Below are 25,384 nucleotides of genomic sequence, written 5' to 3' on the forward strand. Positions count from 1 at the left end.
AAACTCCATTTGGCTATTTGGGTTTTTTATGACACTAAACCAGCAGGGAGATAAAAGAATTACTCTACTGGATGATTATTCCCTGATTACCATGGGTAAATCAAGTTGTTGCTACACAGAGAAAAAGAGTGATTCTGGAAACAGAGGATCCCCTGGGGCTACTTTTAATACTCCCACACACAAAGTAAAGGTTATGGAAAACTATAACAATCAAACAAAGGCAGGATATTGGAGGGCCCTTCCAAAATGAAGGCTCAGATCACCCTGATGTATAAAAGACCAGAATGGTTACTGTGGTTAGTGGAAGAAGGAAGTCACAGACACTAACTATGGCCTCAGAACCAATTGCCAAAATGAGGACTGTAGTAGCTTTGTCTATTTTCTCTTCACTGATTATGTGTAGTATATTTATTTGTATATTTAACTATTTTATTCTTTCCTTTTTCTCTTTATTATTTTCTATACAAATTGTTGTTGGCTAACTTGTTAGGTGGAAACACTTATTTTATTGTTTTATGGAAGTTGGAATATATGAAGGGTGCATATGGAAATTAAAGGGATGAACTGGGCAGTTATTAATTTATTGTTTCTTAGATCCAAATGTACTCTTCTTTGTCCCATTTTTTAAAAAGATTTTATTTATTTATTTGACAGAGAGAGAGAGACAGTGAGAGAGGGAACACAAGCAGGGGGAGTGGGAGAGGGAGAAGCAGGCTTCCTGCTGAGCAGAGAGCCTGATGGAGGGCTCAATCCCAAGACCCCGGGATCATGACCCGAGCCAAAGGCAGATGCTTAACGACTGAGTCACCCAGGCGCCCCAGTTCTTTGTCCCATTTTTGATAATGGACCCTGTAAACTTTGTCAGTTAGCTTGATATTAGCCTTTGTCAATAGAGAGTTCTGGAGGGACACTGCAATCCATAGGAGAAAGATACTTCATTTCCTGGTTCCAGTGAGCTGTTTTTTGACAACATGAAGGAAGCCTAGCAGTGCTCACCTAGCAATCCTCATGTACTAGCTGTGACCTGCATCCCTCAGCATATTTCTCGTCCACCCAGCAGGCTGAACTCTGATTGATACAAAGGGAGTTAAATTCTTATGCCCTAATTATCAGCTTGACATGAATTCCTCAGTCTTAGTCCTTCAATGTAAGTTTTTATTTATTTTTATTTTTATTTTATTTTTTAAAAGATTTCATTTATTTATTTGACAGAGAGAGACATAGCGAGAGAGGGAACACAAGCAGAGGGAGTGGGAGAGGGAGAAGCAGACTCCCCGTTGAGCAGGGAGCCCGAGGTGGGACTTGATCCTAGGACCCTGGGATCATGACCCGAGCCAAAGGCAGACACTTAACGACTGAGCCACCCAGGCGCCCCAAGTTTTTTTTAATGTAAGATTTTAACTTGCTTATTCCTATCATCATAACTGATGTTTGATTCTATTTTTGATAGCTTGTTTTATGTATTTGGCTCTTATGCTTCCTTGACGTTTCCTTTATTTACTTTCTTGTCCTTTTATTAAACTTAACTTCCAATTAAAAATGGATAATTGGGGGCAGAGACAATGTACTTGTGTTGTTTTTTATTCAGAGTTTAATTCTTTGCCCTTAATCTAGCAAGAACTCTGGACTAACACTGCATAGGTTCCAAATAATATCTCTGCTATTTAGCAACCACATTAGTTTATTACTTTCTGAATCTACTTTCCTTACCTGTAAAATATATATAAAGAATTTAGCTTAGTGTCTGATGCATAGTAAGTGCTCAATTTATGTTATTAATATTTTTCTCCATATTTCCTATCTCCAGCCTTTTATTTGCCATGGACTTTTGAGGAAATTGAAAAATATTTCCAGTGAAATTTTGTGGTTTGCTTCAAGTCCAGAAATCTGAGAAAGAACCTGAACTTGGCTCATGTTTGAATTCTGGCATATACATATTTGTTTGCAGGACAGGATTTGAGGGAGAGTTCATAGCACATCTGCGAGAAAAACACCATGAATGAAGAAGTCTGGTGCAGGGGACTAGACTACATGACAAATCCTAGAGAATGCTGGCTGTAGAAGTTGCAGGTGTGGGGAAACTGTGCTGACCATAATTTAATCTAGTCCTCTCCAACCCCTTCTGGGTGTTCTAGAAGGAAGAGAGCTGGATGGAAGAAAATCTTGAGTAGTAGGGGCCCATCAGCTCTGCTGAGCTGCTGGTTCTAGGAAGCAGAATGTGCTCTCCTGTTGAATAGGCAAGGGGAGGAATATTAGAGGTTGGAATAAGGCAGTGTTGTCTGGGTAGTTTGGAGTCCAGCAGACTGAAGGAAGGCAGCTACCATGGAGACAACAGACCATGGACAGCAGACTACTACTTACAGAGTAGAAGAATATATGTTTATGTTCTTTTTTTTTTTAGAAGATTTTATTTATTTGAGACAGAGAGAATGAGAGAGAGAGAGCACAAGAGGGGGGAGGGTTAGATGGAGTAGCAGACTCCCTGCCGAGCAGGGAGCCTGATATGGGACTTGATCCCAGGACTCCAGGATAATGATCTGAGCAGAAGGCAGTTGCTCAACCAACTGAGCCACCCAGGTGCCCCATTTATGTTTTTTTAAAAAATATTTTATTTATTTACTTTAGAGATGGGCAGCAGTGGAGGGAGAGGGACAAGCAGACTCCCCACTGAGCGCAGAGCCCAATGTGGGGCTCGATCCCACAACCCTGAGATCATGACCTGAGCCAAAATTAAGAGCTGGATGCTTAACTAACTGAGCCACCCAGCTGCTCCTATATGTTTATCTTCTAACATAATACATATACTGCCTTGTATTACAGTCATTTGTGTTTATATGTCCTCATTTCTTCCTCTCCTATTCAATCCTTAAGAAACTAAAATCTGGTATATGACCCACCACAATATTAAAACTGAATCTCTTAATGGTCAAACCCAATTTTTTCCCTATCTTTATTTTATTTCACCTCTTCAATGCTTTTTTGTTTGTTTTGCCTTTCCTTCTTAACTTCCATTCTTCATTTGGCTTATATGATCTCATTCTCTGCTTCTTGTGTAACTCCACTCTCTTCTTCCTGTGTGTCTACCTCTTAATTGGTGATCATTTGATTTCATTCCTTGTCTGCCCCCCTCTCCAACTCTATACACTTGCTCAGGTGACCCATTTCTTCCATAAGATTCCAACCCTTACCCTAAGCTGGACCAAATTCTCCCTTGTCCTAAGATATTCTCTCTCTTTTTTTAAAAGATTTTATTTATAGAGTGCCTGGGTGGCTCAGTTGTTAATTGTCTGCCTTCGGCTTAGGTCATGATCCCAGGGTCCTGGGATCGAGCCCTGCATCGGGCTCTCTGTTCCGTGAGAGGCCCTGCTTCTCTCTCTCCCATTCCCTCTGACTGTGCCCTCTCCTTTCTTTTCTCTCCATAAAAAAAAAAAAAATATATATATATATATATATATATATATATTTGACAGAGAGAGAGAGCGAGAGCAGGAATACAAGCAGAGGGAGTAAGAGAGGGAGAAGCAGGCTTCCTGCTGAGCAGGGAGCCCGATGCGGGGCTCGATCCCAGGACCCTGAGATCATGACTTGAGCCAAAGGCAGATACTCAACGACTGAGCCACCCAGGTGGCCCCTAAGATATTCTCTTGAGCTTCAGTCCATTTATACCTAGATGTCTCACAAGTACCTCAAGGCTAATGTCCCAAAGTGAACTTCTCTAATCCTTTCCTTTAAATCTCTACTCTTGAATTTTCTATTTTGGTCATTGACTTTAATTTTTACTATACAATAAAAATTAGAAACCTGGAAAACATTTTCTACTTTAATTTCCTTCAAATTTTCTTTATTGCTCCAAGTCTGCCTAGTCCACCTCCTAAATAGCTCTTAAATCTGCTTCAACATTTCTTTCCTAACCATTTTAAATAGTTTTGGAACCATTCTCTTTGTAATTATTTTCTCTCTTCTCCACACCATTGTTCATCCTATTGCACCCCCCAACCCCGCCCAGCTCCTTAATATACAATCTAATCTGGTCATTCCCTACTTAAAAATCTCTGCTGTGCCTACTGGATAAAATTTAAGCTCTTAAGAATGTCTTAAAAGGTCCTTTACTAAGTGGTCCTAACCTCCTCATGCTCTAGTCACTTGAAACTTTTTGCCATGGCTCTTTCAAATCTAGAACCTCAATTCTGGGAAATTTTCTTGAATTGTTTCATTAATGATTCCCTCCCCTCTGCTTTTTCTAGGATGCCTATTATTCTGATGTTGTAACTTTTGGACTGGTCATTTAACTTTTTCATCTTTTCTCTCTTATTTTTCACCTTTAACTCATTTTTGCAGTACTTTTAAGAGATTTCTTCAAATTTATCTATTAATATTTGGATTTCTGCTATCATTGTATTTAATTTCCAAGTTTTTAAAAATTATTTCTTTATTGAGGTATAACGACATAAAACATTGTATTAGTTTTAGGTAAACAACATGATTCAATATTTGTATACATGGCAAAATGATCACAGTAAGTCTAGTTAACATCCATCACTATACATAGTTACAGAATTTTTGTGTGTGTGGTGGGAATTGTTAAGATTTACTCTCTTAGCAACTTTCAAATGTGCAATAAAGTAGTAACTATAGTCACCATGCTGTACATTATATCGCTATGACTTATTTATTTTACAACTGTAAGTTTGTACCCTTTGATGCCCTCCACCCCTAAGAGGATTTTTATTTTCTTTCTGAATGCTCCTTTTATTAATTTATTAATGACATCCTATTCTTGTTTTATAGATGTGTTCTCTCTTCTCTCTGAGGAATTCTTTTTTTAAATTTTATTTTATTTTATTTATTTATTTGTGAGAGAGAGAGAGAGAGAGAGAGAGAGAGCACAAGCAGGGGAAGAGACAGGCAGAGGGAGAAGCAAGTTCCCTGCTGAGCAAGGAGCCGGATGAGGGACTCCAGGACCCTGGGATCATGACCTGAGCCGAAGGCAGACACTTAACTGACTGAGCCACCCAGGTGTCCCTCTCTGAGGAATTTTCTACTCCATAAAGAGGCTTTATTTCCACAGAAATTTTTTTCTTTTTTTAAAATTTAAATTCAGTTAATTAAGATATAGTGTATTGTTAGTTTCAGAGGTAGAGTTCAGTGATTCATCAGTCTTATATAATACCCAATGCTTAATACATCACATGCCCTTCTTAACATCCATCACCCCATTACCCTATCCCCCAACCCTCCTCCATGCCAGAGATTTTTTTTTTCTGTTTATTGTTTGGTTGTTATGATCTATGTCTTTCATATCAGAGGCTTTCTTCAGAGAGATGATAATTTTTGGTTGTCTGTTCATGATTACAAGTTAAGGAGCTCATTGGAAGCTTGACCATGAGGTGGAGTTTATTGAGTTGTGGACAGACCCAGATAAGCCTTTTGTTGGGGAAATCCGTGATGTTAGTGTCTTTAGGTCTTTCTTTTAGGATAGTAGATTGATTCCTCAGAAAGAAGTCTTGCATTTCCTGCCTGAGGGGTAGAGGTTAAGCTGTTGCCAGTGCTCCGGAAGCAGTGTGGGGGATGGGTTAGAGACACCTCAGCATTTAGTATACATATGGTCATTTGATCTCCCTGTTTTTGCAATGTACCCAGAACCTTAACTTTGCCTGGAATCCCCTAATCCAGAGGTCCTCATCACATCTTCTGCAGAAAACCAGTTCCAGACTTCTACTGTGGTAACAGGGGTACAGTTATGCAGCCACATGGAATTTAGAAGACCTAGGGAAGTAGTCATTTCTCAAACAGGTTTTTACCCAATCCTCATTTCAGCTACTGTCCTTTATTCCTAGTTATAGAGGTACTTGGTGCTGCGAGTTTTCCTTAATGGATGGACTCCAGGGCATTAAGGATATAGTGGTGAGGAGTGTATCACATTTTTCAAAAAGTTTGATAATGAAGAATATGAAATATAACAGAATTTAGGGATAACTGAGGAGTCACCTGGAGGCTCCATGCCCCTCAGAATGAGATTTTGTACATATTGAAAAGCAGAGTGCAAAGACCCAGTGGAGAGAGAGAGAAATCAAGAACACTTGAAAAATTGGAGATAATTGTGGCAGGAAGATCCTAAAGGACCTAGAGAGGGTGAGATTGAGGGTATAGGCAGAGTTTAATTTTGGTAGGAAGCAAGATGAAAAGAAGGCAGAAAGGAAGGTTGTGATTTTTAGAGATGGAAAGGAGGACAGATGAAGACTGGCCAATGACTTATTGTTTTGGTAGAATAGGGAGATAGCTTATCTAACGAGTACAGGTTGAGAGATTTAAGTAGAATCTTGATGAAGATTTGGAATACATACCATGGGAAGTAGGTCAGAGAATTCACCAAGTTAAAAAATATTTTAAAGCAGAAATTAGGGTGAAGAGGTTTTGCTTAACATATCTGTGCAAACTTCCTTAACATATGAAATATAAAAGAAATGCCACAAATTCCAAAGATTCCACCTTGATTGCCATCTTTCAAGAAGAAAGACTGATAGTGGTAACTATAGTGACAGTTCTTCCTGTTCTCTCATTGCTAGCAAGATCCTATTTGAGAAGTAACCAATTTAAAGGCAAAATAGTTTAGCAGCAGTTACACTGGTAGTCCAAAGCAGGAACACAAGCTGTATACTCCACAGGAGCTTTTGGCTGAATGATTAGAAGAAAGAATAAAGACATTTGAGATCTAAATTCTTTGGTTCCTAATTATACCCTGTAGAAGGGAAGAGGCAAGAAATGGCAAGAAGAAGCCAGCATCCTTGTTTTTTTCTGGACAAAGGACTAATTCTGGGTTCTTTGCCGTTGATATGATCTCTCCTCCCCTTTTCTCTCGTCCGTAGGATCCCTGCTTGACCTGCATCCTGTTCTTACCTGCTGGGCAGCATTCTCAGGCTGCCCTCTTAGCAGAGTCCTCACTATAATGTGATTTCCAAGGAAGCAATGCTGTTACAAGCCTGTGAAAACTAAACTTGAAATGAACAGGTGAAAACTTGGCATAGTACTTCTTTTTTTTTTATTTGAGTATAGTTGACACATAATGTTACATTAGTTTCAGGTGTACAACAGAGTTATTCAATATCTCCATATGTTATGCTATGCTCACCACAAGTGTAGCTACCATTTTTCACCATCCAACACTATTACAATATCATTGACTATATTCCCTAGGCTGTACCTTCTATTCCTACAGCTTACTCATTCCGTAACTAGAAGCCTGTATTTCCCACTCCCTTTCTCCCATTCTGCCCCAGAATTGTACTTCTTTAATGATGTTGATTCTCATTGGCTTCTAAGTCAGTGATCCATCACTATGCAAACTTCAGTGGAATTTAAAATCAGTGTGGTTGAGGTGATGTAAGTGCTGCTGCAAAGCAGAGGAAATTGAGTAAAAGTCTTTGAGATGCTCTTTGAGTTATCACAACAGTTTTTTTCACAGCATGTTTTAGAGACATTATAAGGTGATTAAGAGCAAAAGCTTGAAGTGAGACATGGTTTTGAATTTCAACATACCTTCACTGTGTGTGATCTTGGGCAGGTCAACCTCTTCAAACCTGTTTCCTCATCTGTAATAGCTGAAATGTTGAACCCACAGGGTTAATAAAGTTAGTAAGTGAGATAATATAGTGAGTGCTTAGTATATTGTGTGGCACATAGAAAGAGTTCAATAAAAGCTAGTCAATATTATTGTTTTAACCCTGTAGCAGAGTCTTAACTAACTAGTTAACCTGACCTTAACAAGGTGACTTTCTGCTTGGTTCATTTCTTTTTTTTTTCTTTTTAAAGATTTTATTTATTTGACAGAGGGAGACACAGTGAGAGAGGGAACACAAGCAGGGGGAGTGGGAGAGGGAGAAGCAGGCTCCCTGCTGAGCAGGGAGCCCAATGTGGGGCTCGGTATGACCTGAGCCGAAGGCAGACGCTTAACGACTGAGCCACCCAGGCGCCCCTTGGTTCACTTCTTATACATCCACAGGGCTGGGGGCTCCTTTAACCCACCTATAAGTTCACTTATGTTCCAGATCTTAAGACCCATCCAGTTCCTAGACATGGTCATATCAGGAGCCCCAGGGCTAGGAGCTCAGTGACTCAGGTCTAGACGATCTTGTGTGTGATCTCTTTTTGTATATGGTTCTGTTGATTATTTCTCATTACTTTTCAGAAACAGGGGCAGATCTAAGTTTTGTGTGGCCAGGAGTCTATGCAATCTTGGGGGTTCTCTTTATGAAAAAGAATATGGGGGTGCCTGGATGGCACAGTCAATTAAGCATCTGACTCTTGGTTTTGGTTCGAGTCCTGATCTAGTGGTCATGATGAGCCCGCTGTGTTCAGCGCAGAGTCTGTTTGAAACTGTCTCTCCCTCTCCCTCTCCCCCTCCCTTCTGTGCGTGTACTCTCTCTCTCTCAAATAAATAAATAAATCTTAAAAAAAGGAAAAAGAACATAAAATTATGAATAATAAAATTAAGTACAAAACAAATTGAAGTCACTTTAATTAAAAATAATGATCTTAAAAGAAAAAAGGTGGGGCACCTGTGTGGCTCACTCAGTTAAGAGGCTACCTTCGGCTCAGGTCATGATCCCAGGGTCCTGGGATCGAGCCCCGCATCGGGCTCCCTGCTCAGCAGAGAGCCTGCTTCTCCCTCTCCCTCTGCCTGCCGCTCTGCCTACTTGTGCTCTCTATCTCTGTTAAATAAATAAATAAAAATCTTAAAAAAAAAAAAACGAAAAAAGGTAATGTGGGGCGCCTGGGTGGCTCAGTTGGTTAAGCGACTGCCTTCGGCTCAGGTCATGATCCTGGAGTCCCGGGATCGAGTCCCACATCGGGCTCTCTGCTCAGCGGAGAGTCTGCTTCTCCCTCTGACCCTCTTCCCTCTCATGGCTCTGTCTCTCATTCTCTCTCTCAAATAAATAAAAACAATCTTTAAAAAAAAAGGTAATGATTTTTTGCCCTATTTCTAGACCTGAGCCAGTTTCCAGACTGGAACCTATTGTCTGAAAGGAGACTGAGTTCCCAGGGAGAAGGATCCTTCCACACCACAGCAAATTTTGTCATAATGATTTGCCCAAAAACCTCTGGCCACTATTTGAATAGCTACATACTGAGGAAAGGGGAATATCCAGATATTTTGAGGACTTTTGGAGACAGGATTTGAATGGATGGTGATTGATACCCAGAGATCTGAAATGTCATCATGATCCCCATGTTAGAGAGTGGGGGCACATGGAGGCCAGGTAATAAATGGAATCCTGGACAAGTTCTGAACTACAGTGGGTCCACAAGAGACCATACAGTCATTTCTAGTTATTTTCCTGGTCCTTAACATGCATATATAATTGGAGTTCATATACTTGGTAGTAGGGGTAACTCCCACATTGAGTTCTTAGCCTGTAGGATAAATTATCCTAGTGGGAAAGGCCAAGTGTAAGCCTCTGAAAATGGAGGACACACTCCGTGTGTCCTTAGAGTGGGAGTGGGGGGATAGAGGAGATTAGTGTCACATTTAAAGATCAAAAGGATACAAAGGATGCAGGGAGTGGTGATTCCTACTATAACTCCATTTAATTTGCCAGTGTGACCCTTCCAGAAACTAGAGGGATTTTACAGGATGCCTGTAGATTGCCATAAACCTAGATTGGTTGTTAGATTACTCAACCAAGTAGCAGCCCCAAGTGCAACTCCTATACCAGACATGGTATTAATACAGCCTTAGGTTCATAGTATGTAGCCACTGAGTTGACAATGCATTCTTTTCTATCTTAATCAAGACAAAGGATAAGAAAGAATTATGTGCACATGGAACATGGTTATTGTATTAGGGTTCTTCAGAGAAAGAGAACTATTAAGATATACATATATACACATTAGGAGACATATATACACACTCTGGTATTCCTTTGCCCCTGTAACTGTGAACAGACACACCAAACAATCCTAGGATTACTAAGGGCTCAGAACCCTAAGGACTGAGGGTTTGGGTCACACTACTAAGCAAGCTCTAAGACCTCCTCAGGTGACAACTGAGAGTGAGGGGAATTCAGAATAGATAACTTGAGGATGAAGATGAGGATGAAGTTTTGGCCCCAAGACCAACTTCAGCAATGAGGGTTATAGTTCACTCCACCAATCTTCCTCTTCTGAATTTCCCCTCAGTTACAGAACAACAGAGGATCTGCTTCCTGATCCTGCATGGAGAAGTACATCTGTGAGGTACAAGGATGGACTGTGGTAGCCATGAAAGTGCTCTTCTTAGATCTCTGGCTGTGTGTGTGTGTGTGTGTGTGTGTGTGTGTGTGTGTGTGTGAGATACTTTATTGGCCATCTTAGCTGCTGTGCTCTAAAATCCATCCCTGCATTCACCCAGAGGCCATGGTTTCCACAGGTTGCTCCACTGACTAAATGTAGAAGGTGTACTAAGGCAGGCCTGTTCCTGGGAGATGCAAGACTGTTCTGATGGGTGACTTTGGTCTTACTAAGTTTCTTAGAACTGCACTGCAGTCTAAGACTCTTCCACTCAACCTTCCCTCCTTTCCTTTCTCCTCCATCTGCACTGAGGTCTGATGGCTCTCACAGTATTCCTTAGTTCCTAACTAACTCCATGTTCCCCATCAAGCATACCCTGTAATAAATGCACATGTAATCCTGTCTTGACTAACACACACACCAAATGTCTATCACAGAGAGAAGGGTTAAGCAATGTATGCCACATTTATATAATGGAATACTGAGAATTAGAACAAACTGCTGATACACAGGAATAATATAGATGATTCTCAAAGACATACTTAGTGAAAAAAGCCATACATAAAGGAATTCATACTTTATGATTCCATTTAAGTGAATAATGGTTCTCTCTGGGGGAATGGATATTGACTAGAAAGGAGTACAAAGGAACTTTCTGGAATGATAGAAAAAAAAATTTTTAAAGATTTTATTTATGAGAGAGAGGGTGAACATGAGCATGAGCAGTGGGAGGGCGGGGCAGAGGGAGAGGGAGAAGCAGACTCACTGCTAAGCAGAGAGCCTGATTTGGGGCTTGATCCCAGGACCCCAGGATCATGACCTGAGTCGAAGGTAGATGCTTAACCGACTGAGCCACCCAGGCACCCCTGATAGAAATGTTCTATATCTTGATCTGTGTGTTGGCCCCATGAGTGTGTACATATGTAAAAAGTCATCAAGCTATATGCTTAAGATTGGTTCATTTTAACGCATGTATATTATACCTCAATAAATTACTGAAAAAATAATAAAGGGAATTATTGGCTCATGTAACTGGATGTCAACAGGCATAGGGGGCTTCAAATAGGTTTTGATTCATCTGTTCAGCAACGTCATCAGAAATCTAATTATTGCCTGGGTGGCTCAGTCGTTAAGCATTTGCCTTTGGCTCAGGTCATGATCCCAGCGTCCTGGGATTGAGCCCCGCATTGGGCTCCCTGCTCAGCGGGAAACCTGCTTCTCCCTCTCCCTCTACAGCTCCCCCTGCTTGTGTTCCCTCTCTCGCCATCTCTCTCTGTCAAATAAATAAATAAAATCTTTAAAAAAAAAAGAAATCTATTTTCTATCTTTTCCATATGGCTTCTGGTATGTCAGCTCCAACCCAAGTCTAGCTTTCCCTTTGTATACAAAGCATGCTACCAATAATCTCCTTTTCTATGTCAGGACACTAAGAGAATTGCTTCCATAGGCTCTCATAAAAAAGTAAGAACAATTTTTTCCTGGAAATTGCTAGCAAACCACATGTCTCATTGGCCCCATGCTCATTCCTGAACCAATTTCTATGACCATGGAAATGCCATTCACTGACTAATTTGTATCTGCTTATCTCTGAGTGAATCTCTTTAGAATGGGGTATGGGATTATTCCAATCAATTAGACAAGTGGGGGCTAACCCTTGGAGATAAACTCCTCTAATTTTATGGCTGTTCCACAATTGAAGAGGGGTTTAATGGATGAGGAAGACAACCATAAAGTCTACTACAAGAAATATGGCACAGTTGGGTAATAAGTCCAATTGGTTCAATATTGTTTTAATCATGGGTTTCCTTTCCATTTCCCAAATACCTTTCCCTGCCCCCACTCCATCCAGTATTTAATATATACCCTATCAAATCTTTCATTATCAGCAAGCACAGGTGTTTACTTTCTACTTCTTGAAATGGAAACTAGAATAAATTCCATTATTAAACAAATGACTCTGGATTGCATATGGTTTGCTTGCTGGATGATGACTAAATCTTCATCTGAGTCTTACTCCGCCCCTCACCCTCATCTCAGCACTGATTTTTGTTCCATTCCTGAGGGGTTGATGATGTTTCACGAATGCAACTTTAAAGATTTGTTTTTAAGTTTGGCTCAAAATTTTCCTGACATCAAAAGAGCTGTTGTAAGATGTCATATATTCTTCTTGGTCATTGATTTTGATATTTTAGTTTTCACCCTGGACATTGCAATGCTGTAAAAGAAGTATTTTAGACTCCTACAGTCTTTTTGAAATGGGTCAATTCTCTCGCTAGAGGAGAGGTAAAACAGAGTAATACAGGCCTGGAGCCACTGCTTATATGGTCCCTTGTTGAGAATAGAAAAAGACACCCAGATGCAAGCCTTTAGGTGCAGGGCTGGGCAAATGCAGTGCAGGCTGGATTTCAGCCCCTAGGTCTAGATGCCCTGTGCCTTCTACAGGACTGTACCATCTCTATCTCACATGTTGCCATAGCCTCCTGACTCATCTTCTGCCTCCAGATTCTTATTCTCCTCCCCATTCATCCTGCACACTTCCGTCTGATTAATTTTCCTGAATTGCCTTTTATCATGTACTCTTCTGCTCAAAACATCTTTTTCAACTTCCTTCAGCCAACCTAAGAGAATTCAGATTCTTTAATTAGCATTGTAAAGTTTTGTGTGATGTCTCTCAAGTCTCCTTTGCAGTCTTTTTCTGCTACTTCTTACCACAGTCTTGGTGTTCCAATCAACAAAGAGTACTTGCTGTTCCCAAACACATTTTGCATATTCACAAATGTCTTATACACCGTATTATTACCACCTGTATTTATATATTTATGTGTTTGTTTAATGTTTGTTTCCCAAACTGGACTATAAGCTCTACATTGACTTTTGTATTTAAGGCAATCGAACAATAATGTTAACGTCAACAAGCCAATATTGTTTTAATCTGAACCAGTGTTTAGACTAATCTTGAAAAGAACTGGCAGGTGTCAACAATGGCCTCACATAGCTCTCAGTAACACTACTGACCTCTGTATTTACTCCACACAAGCCACATATCAACAAGGCCTTACTTTTGGTCTCATTATTATTCCATCTGCTGGTATTTCCAGTGTATTATAGTCTATCTCTTATAAGTCACTGCTGCTTTTCTTTTTCCTTCTCACCTTCTCCATCTCCTTCATCTTGTTCTTGCCCTCTTTTTCCTTTTTCTTTCCTTAAGTTTCACTCTTTGAGTATAGCCAATGAAATTGTTCTCATGCTTCACTGAGAAATCTCATTGTTTATTCCCTTTTAAGTGAATCAATCTGAGAGCTCCTTTCTGGCCAAATGTGAGTCGCTGTCCAGGAAAGAGAATATATGTTCACTTTGATGCTATCCTTACAAATCCTTTGGCTCTTGGGTGAGACAAATATAGTCTAGAAATGAAATTTCACTGGGCTCAGAATTCAACATGGATTTGAGTTCTGTCACTCACTTGCTAGTGACCCTGATTAAGATACAACTTTTCGAGCCTTTCTGCATAGGTAATCTGTAGATAAAGGTTCTAATCAGTTAGGGATGAATAATAGAGTTTACTAAGCAGCATTTAGGGCTTTAATTTTGATTTGCAATAAGTATTGAATTAGTATTTTTGGTCAACACAACTCAGCGAATTTTCTTCAACATTGCTTTATTTCCCAGCTGAAAACTGTAAAGCACTGTATCAATTTTAAATACCATTATTATTGGATGTCCTTGCTTCCTTATCTTTTGGCAGCTTGCTCTATCAATTCCCAGGCCTAGACTGTCTTAACTAACTTAATATGCGTTGCTATATTTAACTTATAATGCCTCATAAATAATGGTTTATTCATTTTATTTGTTTCAAAATGGAAAAAAACCCAGAAAACACAAAATGTAGCTTCATAGTCTATCCAAAAAAAAAAAAATCACCCTGCTACTCTAAGTTATAGTGTTGATATTAATAAATGTTCACTGTATCAGTTTTCAGGAACAGTAGGACAGAAGCACTTTATTTATTTATTTATTTTTGTTTTTATTTTTTTTCAGAAGCACTTTATTCAGGGAAATTTTTCCTCTCCTACTGTCATCGGAATTGAGGCCACTAACAACTAACGCATGACCAGATTATTGGAATAGGTTCCTAAGAGTTTTCGATGTCCTCCATTTTTCCCCCTTCAAATAGATTCTGTACATTACAGCAGGCCATTCACTCGCTCATTCATGAAATGTTTACTGAGAATCTATTATGTACTACGTACAAAGCACAGACTAATAGGAGGAAAGATGTGAAAAAATAGAAAATAGGTTATATTCAGTTTTATAATGCTATATAGATATCTAACAACCTTGGTTTCCCATTGCTCATTCTGTATAGTCAACTTCAAACTCCTTACCTGGCATTTAAGATTATCCATAATTTGGCTTTCAAAGACCCTTCTAATCTTTATTTCCCATTTTTATCACCAAACAGATTTTAAAAAACTGTTCCATTAAAATATTTTGTACTTTTCAAAGCTTTTGGGTTTCTGTTGAAGTAGTTCAACCCAATTTAAATTCCTTCCCTAAGCCTTTGGGTCTATTTAATCCTACTTATTCTCCAAGATCTAGATGAAAGAAAACTACAGTAGAGCTATCTCTCACAATTTCTACTCAAAGTGATCCTTCTTCTGATTCCCAAAATAATCGCTGCTTCTTCAAGTCACCTGACAATCCTCTGAAGCTTACTGTACCTATTGCTTTTTTGTAATCTTTCAGTCTTTTACTGTTATTTAACTTTTCCTGTGTTCACCTTATCTTACTAACTGGATGTTAACCTACCAGAAATGAAATTATTTCTTGTTTAATGGTATCTTGGAAAAGATTTAGCAATCACTAAGGCCACAAAATAAAAAACTAAAAAATAATAAACTATTTAGTTTTTTTAAAAAGATTGGCAAAGAAGACCCATATAAATGAAGAGAGTACTACATTTATGAAGACTGAATTATAAAGATATTAGCTGTCCCCAGGTTAATCTAGAAATTCAATGTAATTCCAAGAAAAAAATCCCTGCAGGACTTTTTTGGAACATAGTAAAATTGATTATAAGGTTCACATGAAAGGATAAGGAGGTGCATGGATAGCTAAAACAAATTTGAAAAACAAGGACAAAGAAGGGAGAGTCATCCTACTAGTTATCTAAACATTTCCAAATTTCCAAAGTTACATATTACCAAATTAAATTATTAAAAAAAATGTATTGTTGTAATAGGAAGTGATAAAAAGGTAGGTAAAACAGAAAAAAGGGCCCAGAAACAAACCTATGGATATGAGACAATTTGGTATATCACAAACCAATTCAGGAAAGGCTGAACTATTTGACAAATGGTTTTAGAGCAATTATCCACTCTCCCCATATAAAAAAAATTAAAATTACATCCATAGAAAGAAAAAAATTCCATATGGGAAAAAAGACCAAAAAGTGAAAAAATTTCAAAACTACTAGAAGAAAATATAGACTAGGTAAGGCTTTCTTAAATAAGATATAATATGTGCAAAACTTAAAAGAAAAGTTAGGTAATTTGATGTCATCAAAATTTAAAATTTCAGGGGCGCCTGGGTGGCTCAGTCGTTAGGCGTCTGCCTTCGGCTCAGGTCATGATCCCAGGGTACTGGGATCGAGCCCCGCATCGGGCTCCCTGCTAGGCGGGAAGCCTGCTTCTCCCTCTCCCACCCCCTGCTTGTGTTCCCTGTCTTGCTATCTCTCTCTCTGTCAAAAAATAAATAAAATCTTAAAAATTTTTTTTAAATTTCAATATAGCAAAATATAATAAAAAACATAATAAATTTAAAAGACAAAACACACACTGGAAGAAGATACTTGCAATGCATATAACAAAGAATTTCTATCCAGAACATGTAAAGTACTACAAAAAAAAATTAAACAATCCAATAGAAAAAATGATGTAATTAGGCAATATACAGAAAGGGATGTATTATGGCCAAAAATATGTAAAATGATGCTCATCCTCACCAGTAACCACATAAAAATAAAACAGAAACACTTCTTGTTAATCAAGCTGTTAAAAATTATTAGTCTGATAATATTGCATATTGCATATTGGTGAGAATATAGGGGAATAGTATTCTTACTCAGTGCTGGTGGGAGTTGGTTGTGGTAGCCAATATCCGGCATGGCTCAGTGATCCTTGCCTCTTCCTTGGTGTTCACGCTTTTGTAGCATCTTCTCCCACACTGAGTCATAACTGTTCTGAGAGAATAGAATATGGTAGAAGTGATGGTGTGTGACTTCTACCTAGATTAGGTCATAAAAGCATTGCAGCTTCTAACTTGCTCTCTTAATTCCTCTGGAGAAAACCAGCCATGTCATAAGGATATTCAAATAGCCCACTGCAGAGGCTCAGATGAAGAGGAACTGAGGCTTCCTGCCAAGGGCTAGCACCAAACTTACTAGCTGTATGAGTGAGCTACTTTGGAAGAGGATCCTTCAGTCCCAGTCAAGCCTTCAGATGATTGTAGCCTTAGCCAACATCTAATGCCAAATTCATGGAACATTTTGAGCTAGAACCATACAGTGAAGCTGTTGTCAAATTCCCTACTTGTAGAAACTGTGAGAGATAATAATTACTAGTGTTATTTGAAACCTCTAAGTTTCCGAGTTATTTATTATTCCACATTGATAACTAATATATGGTATAACTACATTGGAATACAAATTGGCAACATTTAGCAAAACTGAAAGTGTTTCTTTTTTTTAAAGATTTTATTTATTTATTTGAGAGAGAGAGAATGAGAGATAGAAAGCACGAGAGGGAAAAGGGTCAGAGGGAGAAGCAGACTCCCTGCTGAGCAGGAAGCCCGATGTGGGACTCAATCCCGGGACTCCAGGATCATGACCTGAGCCGAAAGCAGTCGCTTAACCAACTGAGCCACCCAGGCGCCCAAACTGAAAGTGTTTCTATCTTATGATTACTAATTCTATTCTAGCTATATCCCAAGGAGAGACATTCTAGAATATATGTACAAGGAGATCCAGACAAAGATGTTCATTGTAGCACTGAATGTTCATTGAAGTACTGTTTGTAATAATAAGTAATAATAATAAAGGAAACACATAAATATCCATCATTAGTGAAATGCATACATAAATAATAGCTAACATTTATTGAGTACTTACCATGTGGTAAGTACTATTCCATTCAATCACACACACAGTTTTAATTACAAAACAAACTATTAGGTAAGAACCCTTATCATTCCCATTTTATAAATTCGAAAGTTGAGGCATAGAGGGTTTAAGTCACTTCTTCAAGCTATATATAGCTAACAAGTGGTAGAGGTAGGCTTTGAAATAAAATGTGATATATCCTCAAGATGGCATATTTTATAGCACTTAAAAGGAATGAGTGAGATGTTTGTGTATCAATATGCACTGAAAAAAGAAGGGTACCAGTATGATGGTAGACAGTGTGATACCATTTAATTAATTAAGATACAAATAGAACAATGTTACACTTACAGTAATTTAAAAATGGGCTGCAAACTAAGGTTGTACTGGCTTCTGGGAATGCTATATGAAGGTAGTTAAAATGGACTTTTGATATATTAAGTAATAATTATTAATTCTGAATGGTGAGAATATGGGTGTAGGTTATGTTATTCGTTATACTTTTCTATATTTTTTGTGTTCTTTTCTATATTGTTTAATGTCCTCAAAATAAAGAAAAAGCACCTAGTTAAATCAAACTCATAAGAATCAAACTTAACTTTTTTTAAAAAAGGATTTATTTATTTATTTGACAGAGAGAGAGAGCTCGCGAGGCGGGGAGGGGCAGAGGGAGAGGGAGACAAAAACTTTAGCAGACTCTGTGCTCAGCAGAGTCCCACACAGGGCTCGATCTCACCACCCAGAGATCACGACCTGAGATGAAACCAAGAGTCAGTTAACCAACTGCGCCACCCAGGCGCCCCCTCAAACTTAACTTTTAATAAATATGTTTAAGAACATTTCTTTCTATGTCCCAACTTCTATTAACCATATTTACCAGCAGTTGATTAAATCAGAGTAACATATTTATCGATTCAAAAAGCAAGTACTTTTTGAGATCTTCCATGTATAAAGCATTATGGCAAGTGATAACGATAGGCCCTTCCTTAAATAGAAATGGTTTCTGCGCTTACATGTCTCATACATGTAGTCTAGTCAGGGAGAAAGGCATTAAAGAAATACCCCCTTCTCCCCCATAAAAAATTATAAGTTCTAGGAAGGAAAAGAGTAAGTGCCATGGAAGTCTATAATTGTGGTACCAGATTTATTTATTTATTTATTTAGAGAGAGAGCACATGAGATGGGGGAGGGGCAGAGGGAGAAGCGGACTCCCTGCTGTGCAGGGAGCCCGATGCGGGACTCGATCCTGGCACTCCAGGATCATAACCTGAGCCGAAGGCAGTCGCTTAACCAACTGAGCCACCCAGGTGTCCCTGTGGTACCAGATTTAAAGAGGAGTAGAGATTATGCTATTTCACAACAACCAAATAAGATATCAATAGATATAAATCCATTTACAGATATAAACATATTGAGTACTACATAAATACTCCATTTGAAATATTTATAATTCTTACAACAGTTAGATGGGCATTATTATTATTTTTTAAGATTTTATTTATTTATTTGACAGAGAGAGACACAGCAAGAGAGGGAACACAAGCAAGGGGAGCCGGAGAGGGAGAAGCAGGCTTCCCACCGAGCAGGGAGCCCGATGTGGGGCTCGATCCCAGGACCCTGGGACCATGACCTGGGCGGAAGGCAGACGCTTAACAACTGAGCCACCCAGGCACCCCTAGATGGGCATTATTACTAGCTCCTTTTACAAATCATTTAAGTGAGTCATGACTAGCATCACTACAAATAGGAAGTGTGATTGACAACCAGTTCTGCCTCTATAGCCTGTGCTCTTTAATTCTGAGGTTATAGCGAAACCGAACTACTTTGGCTCATTTGTCTCCAATCATTTACTCTCTTCTTATTCTTTATACCCTAGAACTCGTTCATTTCAAAGGGAAACTGCAATTAAAGGAACTCTTAATATAGTTCTTGGAACATTTTAAAGTTGTAGAGATTAGTCTGTCAGCAAATCTGAAATAATGAGTTTTTCTTGACTGAGCAACAGACACTGCCGCTTATAACTTAGCGTTGTTTATGGAGGAGTTAGCGGTGAAATTGCCATTCTTGAGCACCCACTTGAGGATAAATTATAGAGAAGAAAATAGAAATGATCCTGGCTCTCATGGAGTTTACACACAGTTGGGCAGTCAGACATTACACAAATATATAAAAATATGTGTACAATTTGTTATAAGTAATACAAAGGTGTAAGAAAAAAAAAAGCCAAGTGAGGAAAACATGAAAGACCTCATTTAGACTGGAAGCAGGGGATCAGAGAATTCTACCAAAGCCACACAAAAAATTGTTTTGTTTCCTAGGATGCAAGGTGCTAAACCCGCCAAGACCTAGGAGGGTGCAGCAGCCTAGGCGGTGAGATCTTGGCGCCCCACTGTCCAGTCACGGGCTGGTGCAACTTTGCCCGCCTCTGGAGGCGACCGCCGACTTTATTGTACATTATTGCGGCGTGAGGAAAGTTTCCGTCACTCGAACTTACCGATTTTTTCCTAGTGTCTTCCTAGCATCTTTCTGCCGTCTCCTCTGCTCGGCCGCGACAGTCTCCTGTCTCGTTAATTTCTACCACAGCAGCCTGATTTTGAACTTTCTCTCTGCCTGTGCCCGGCAAGCTTAGAACTTTACAGAGGCGGCTCCTCCGAGGGCTCGCGGCCTGGCCATTTCATTTGGCCACATAGTCCACCCCTCTCTGGCCAGGCGGCAGGTGGGCTAGAGGCGCGCTGGCCGGCGACTGTGCCGGGCGCTCCTCACCCCTAGGTGGCCGTCGGCCCCGCGCAAGCGCTCGGCGCGCGTTCTGGGCTGCCTGCGCCTCGCGCGCGCCGCCGGCCGGCGCTCGCTCCCGCCCCTTCTCGCGCCCGTGGCGGCCCGGGCGGCGCGCGCCGCCTTACGCTCGTTCGCAGGACGCCCTCGCCGGCCCTTGCGGCGCGCGCACCGGACCGGCCCAGGCTCCCCACTCGGGCCGGCCGGCTCGCGAGTTTGCTCGCCCCGCCCCCTGGCGCCGCAGTTGGGCGCTTGCGCGGGGCGCGTGGCCGTGGCCGGGGTCTCAGCCGCAGTCGGTGCAGCCGCTGCTGCTGCTGCCGCCGCCGCCGCCGCCTCCGCCTCAGTCAGTTAGTTCCCAGCAATGGCGGAAGGAGGTGAGCGAGAGGAGCTGCTCTCGCCGTCGCCGGTCTCTCCGGCTAAGCGCCTGTGCTCGTGGCCCAGCCCGCAGGCTCACCACCCTCGCGGTTCGTCCGGGGCGGCCAGCGGCGGGGTGGGGGGCGTCGGCGGCTGCTGCCTGGCCCCCGGGGCCCGCCCCCACCTGCAGCCCGAGTCCTTGCTGGACTGCGCCGCCAAGACGGTGGCGGAAAAGTGGGCGTACGAGAGGGTGGAGGAGCGCTTCGAGCGGATCCCGGAGCCCGTGCAGCGCCGCATCGTCTACTGGTCTTTCCCGCGGAATGAGCGGGAGATCTGCATGTACTCCAGTTTCCAGTACCGTGGCGGCCCCGGCGCCGGAGCGGCTGGCGGCGCCGCGGGGGCTTCGCCGGCCGAGGAGGGGCCGCCGCCGCCCCCCGGGGCCGCAGCTCCGACCGGCTCCGCCCCCGGGGCCGCCGCGGCGGGGACATCCCCCGGGCTGGGCACAGCGGCCGGAGCGGCGGGCGGCGGCGGCGAGGGGCTGCCGTTCCGCCGGGGCATCCGTCTGCTGGACAGCGGCTCGGTGGAGAACGTGCTGCAAGTCGGTAGGTGCTCGCCCGGCTCCTCTCTGGTGCCTGGCCTTCTTTTCCGCAGGTGCCTTCTCTGCAGGAGCCCGGGGCTGAGATTCCGGCTTTCTGCCCAACTCTTGTTCCCTTGCCGAAGGACACATTAGTCACATAAAAAACTTTTCTCAACATTTCATTCAGGTCCACTGCTGCTCTTTCCCCCACTCGCCCTCTACCCCATTTCTTTTTGTTCGAAGAGCAAATAGATCTCTTTTTTACTCTTAATTCTGCACCCCACACCAAAGGCAGAAGGATGGGGAGGAATGCCTTTTTGGATGTAATAATTTCAGAAATGCGTTTTTCTAATTTAAGTTTAGAGAGAAGAGAATTCTTAGTGAATCTGGAGCAAGCTGTCTTACAGGGAATGTTTGAGGGACAGACTGTCAAAGGCAGTCTGTAGTCTTAGCAGATTGAAGCTGGGTATAATTAACTTTAAAATCAGAAAAACATCAACAAAATACTGTGCATTTCAAACAATTAAAATTATCCGCTTTAATATTTTTTTCCCCTGGACCAGTGGTACTTGGGAATCTAGGCTGTGGACTTAACAATAACCGAAGATGGAAATGTGACAGCTCTCTTCTCCACACCCCCACCCAAAGAAAAAAAAGCCACACAATCTGGAGTGGGGGTGGGGTCTGTCTTCCTTGTCAGACTAGGGTAAATCAAAAGCTGGTCACGTTGGGTTTTTCAGATGCTTCTCATTTAACAAGTCTTCGGATTTGCTTTTGTTTTATCTTTTTGTTGGTGGGAAAGTGAAAGATGATTTCTTTTTCTTTTACTCCTCTGGATCTTCTAGTCAATTTGTTAATTTTACTAAATACACAAATACAGGAGTAGACCTGATATGTGGAATGGTTAGGGAGAAAGGGGGGGAAAATGACATTGTTTAACATTGAATTGCTGTGTGGAAAATTAAAACACTGATTTTTTTTCCTATTCGGGTTTATTGTAGCATTCTGGATGTGAGCATTATGCATTTTATTGTACAGTATATGCTCATATTTATTGAAAAAATACCGATTTTTGAAAGGAGTTGGAGAAAGGTTGTTTTTAGAATTAAACAAGCACTGAACACATACACAGGCATGCCAAACATCTAGCTCTCTTTCCCCAGGTAAAACTAATATATTTGAAATTTTTTTTCTTTTGGAGAGTGGTGCGTTGTGATGTTTCATGTAAAGTAATCTACTTATGGTTATTGAGAATCATTGAATCTTCTGTTTCTTTTTAAAACAACAGTGTACCACAATTTCTTTTGCAAATATGAAATGTAAATTTATCTAAATTTATACTGTGTCAGAATACAGTGACAGTGGATTGAGAAAGTTTTATTTGGAAAAGGCTAGCTAGTCCTTTGTGCATTTGTATTTTTGAAAGAATGAGTTGAATAATCAGATAATTAAAGTGTACAGCCTGAGTACTGAAATATTGGAAACATGAAAGTGAATGTAGGCATTTCTCTATTAGTCTGTAGACTTTATTTGTATGAGTTTAGATCAGTTAACTTTTAAGATACTTGTTTAAAATATTTTAAATTGAAAAGTGTCAATTTAAGTGGTCATTTTATAGTAAGGGATGGATTTGAAAGAATTTTCAAACTTGAGGGGGCAAATAAGGGACATGAAGAGTTTTAAAGAGGTGTATATTTTGTGAGTGACTATAATGTCAAATTCCAAATGAAATCAGATTTTATGGATAATGCAGGTAATGTTTAAATCAGACATTTTTCTTTCTTGATATGATAGTCGTCATGCTTATTGGGGTAATTAGCTCTTATATGATAGGTTTGGGACCTGGAGAAAAGACACATAAGCACATTTTCTGATTCTTGCTGTGGATTTCATAGATGAAGGTAGGAGAGTGAATTACTTATTTTTAGGTAAGGCTGTTTGAGAACCAAGAGCTGTGTAGTCTTATTTTTCTTACCTTAATTTATGCTAATGAGTGTGAAAGAGAAGGATATTCCATTCTGTAGCATTTTGAGTTCTGTATCTTGGCATGAATCACCTTTTATGTGAAATTAAGACTCATCTCTCATCTCTTAAATTTAAAATGTGAGTATGTGACTTAATTTAGATGATAGGTTTTATAAAAGTATTGCCAAGAGATGAGTGAGGAAATGATTTGTATATAGGAAGATAGTAATCATGTTTTTCAGTTTATAACTTCAAACTCAATTTAATTATTCAGTGGTGCTAATTTAAAAATGCTACATATTTCCTTGCTGTTGGTAAGCCATAGTTATAACCTCGGAATTGGGAAGTTACTGAAGGCTGATGGTTTAGAAAGGAAAGGTTAAGGTATTTTTATAATAATATTCTTTTAAAGAAAGGATTCATAAGGAGATTTAAATGGAGAAAACAAAAAGACCTCAAAGTAAAAATAAGTAAATTTTTAAAAATGAAGAAAACACATAACACAAAACAAAAATTTTGAAAGAAAATAGATAATAACAAAAAGACTTGTACAAAGAGTAGGTATATTACGTTTAGTAACTTTTGATTACTTTCCACATGGAATCCAGTAATGGGAAGTCATGGACTTGTTGAAAAGCAAGTACTCTGTAGAAAACATGAGATTTTGAATCAGAACTGAAACTTTCCCAGCTTGATGTAAACAAATGGAGAGCTATAGGCTGTAATGCTCGAAGGATGCATTTCTTCTACAAAACAGTACTGAATCAGAAGTATTGTTCCTTTTAAAAAGGGAAAATTGTAAATTAAGTCTTTTCATGGACATCTGTAAATTTAAAGCTGTGTGAAAGACTTACAGTCTGATCTCTCAGTATTATGAAGGTAATGGAGTTCAGATGTTTTAGATATTTGCATTTTTAACCTGTTTAAGAAGTCCATGGAAATTAGCAGTAGTATAAACTTTGGAAAAAAATACTTATTTAGGAGTCTGCAGATGGTATAAGAATGGGATGATTTTAATTTAGTAATAGTTTTAAGATGTTGACCCTTTTTTTGCAATTCATCATACTTTAAATTAATTTATCTGTGGATTGATTTAGGGGAAAGAAGTATTAACATGACGAAGAGGAAGTACCCAGGGGTCTTTGGATGCTCTGACAATGCTCTCTCACTGAACCTAGGTTGTAGTTGTTGGATATTCACCTTATACTAATTCGTTTTGCTGTTCGATTCCTTTGGTTCAGTACATTTTCTTATGTCTATTAAATCTCACAAATGCTGTTAAAAATAAATGCAGTTGTGTTTTTTTAAACATTAACAGTTTTTTTCTCTTAAATGCAGAAATATTTATTTGGATATTTAGATTTTAAAAAAATTAGGTAAGAGCCTTTAGGGTCCTTCTGTGCTGGTATATCTTAATTACGTAAATTCTTATATATTCTTATATATTTTATGTTATGTATATTATATATTATATATATTCATATATTATAATTTACATATGTATCCAGAAATTTTCATAGATTATGACAGTTGACTTCACCATAACCCCATATTTTTAGTCTATACATTTTCTAGTAAGTATAATTTGTCCTTGGATAGTCTTTAAGACTAGAGCCCCAGTGCTATGTACTACCTTACATGGAAGAAGTATAATTACAAAGACAATAATAATTAAAAGATCCATTTCAGGAAGTTATTCATAGCTTAGATACCAAGTAATAAGTTTATAATTATGAGTACTTGTACATTATCAATAAACTTCTATGAAATTTTTCTATAGTACAACTTTTGTGAAGTGCATTGTGACAAGTATTACGGTTGTTGATTTTTATATATCATTTGTTTTGATCTGTATTTTTGGGGGGAACAAAAGATATCCTCACCTAAAAAGTTTTATAGCATTTTGTGTAAGTTAGAATAGTTATAAAATCATAATAAAATTCATGTGGGGAAAAATGAATTTACATTTAAGCTGTTCTAGCACAAAAGGTAGCTGCATCCCTTTAAGGGATACGTGGTAAAATTTTTTAGAGTAGAAACTTATCAAGTTTTAAAATCACCTTCCTTTACTTAAGCAATGAGTTCTCTCTTTCTTCCTCTCCCCCAACACATCACACAAACATCTTAATAGTTAATAAATGTTTGTTGAATAGTGAAGGTTAAGAACAGACTTCTCAGTGTTATAAAATTTACAAAAAAAAAAAAAGAGTGAAGCCTGGATTTTTAGTATTCATGTGGTATTAGAAGATATGGGGAAACTTCATACTTGTGCATATTAATAAACTGATAAC

General features: G+C 39.6%; 1 protein-coding gene and 1 long non-coding RNA gene across 6 annotated transcripts in view; one reads left to right on the forward strand and one right to left on the reverse strand.

Moving 5' to 3' along the window:
* The window catches only part of LOC141374402 (uncharacterized), a 71,086-nt gene extending 50,863 nt beyond the window's left edge, over positions 1-20,223 (reverse strand). For all 5 annotated transcript variants that reach the window (XR_012381244.1, XR_012381247.1, XR_012381246.1 and 2 more), the window contains exons 1-2: positions 19,920-20,223; positions 16,390-16,507 (exon numbers count right to left, since the gene is read on the reverse strand). This is a non-coding gene — a long non-coding RNA (uncharacterized lncRNA). The remainder of the gene's footprint in view (positions 1-16,389; positions 16,508-19,919) is intronic.
* A 218-nt stretch (positions 20,224-20,441) lies between these two features.
* ZSWIM5 (zinc finger SWIM-type containing 5) overlaps positions 20,442-25,384 on the forward strand; it is a 207,047-nt gene continuing 202,104 nt past the window's right edge. Inside the window, exon 1 of the mRNA XM_073902680.1 lies at positions 20,442-21,153. Coding sequence (XP_073758781.1) covers positions 20,559-21,153 — 595 coding nt within the window. The 5' untranslated portion in view covers positions 20,442-20,558. The remainder of the gene's footprint in view (positions 21,154-25,384) is intronic.

Source organism: Callorhinus ursinus, unplaced genomic scaffold, assembly GCF_003265705.2.
Source record: "Callorhinus ursinus isolate GAN/ISIS: 27379988/994484 unplaced genomic scaffold, GSC_fseal_2.0 scaffold18, whole genome shotgun sequence".
NCBI lineage: Eukaryota > Metazoa > Chordata > Mammalia > Carnivora > Otariidae > Callorhinus > Callorhinus ursinus.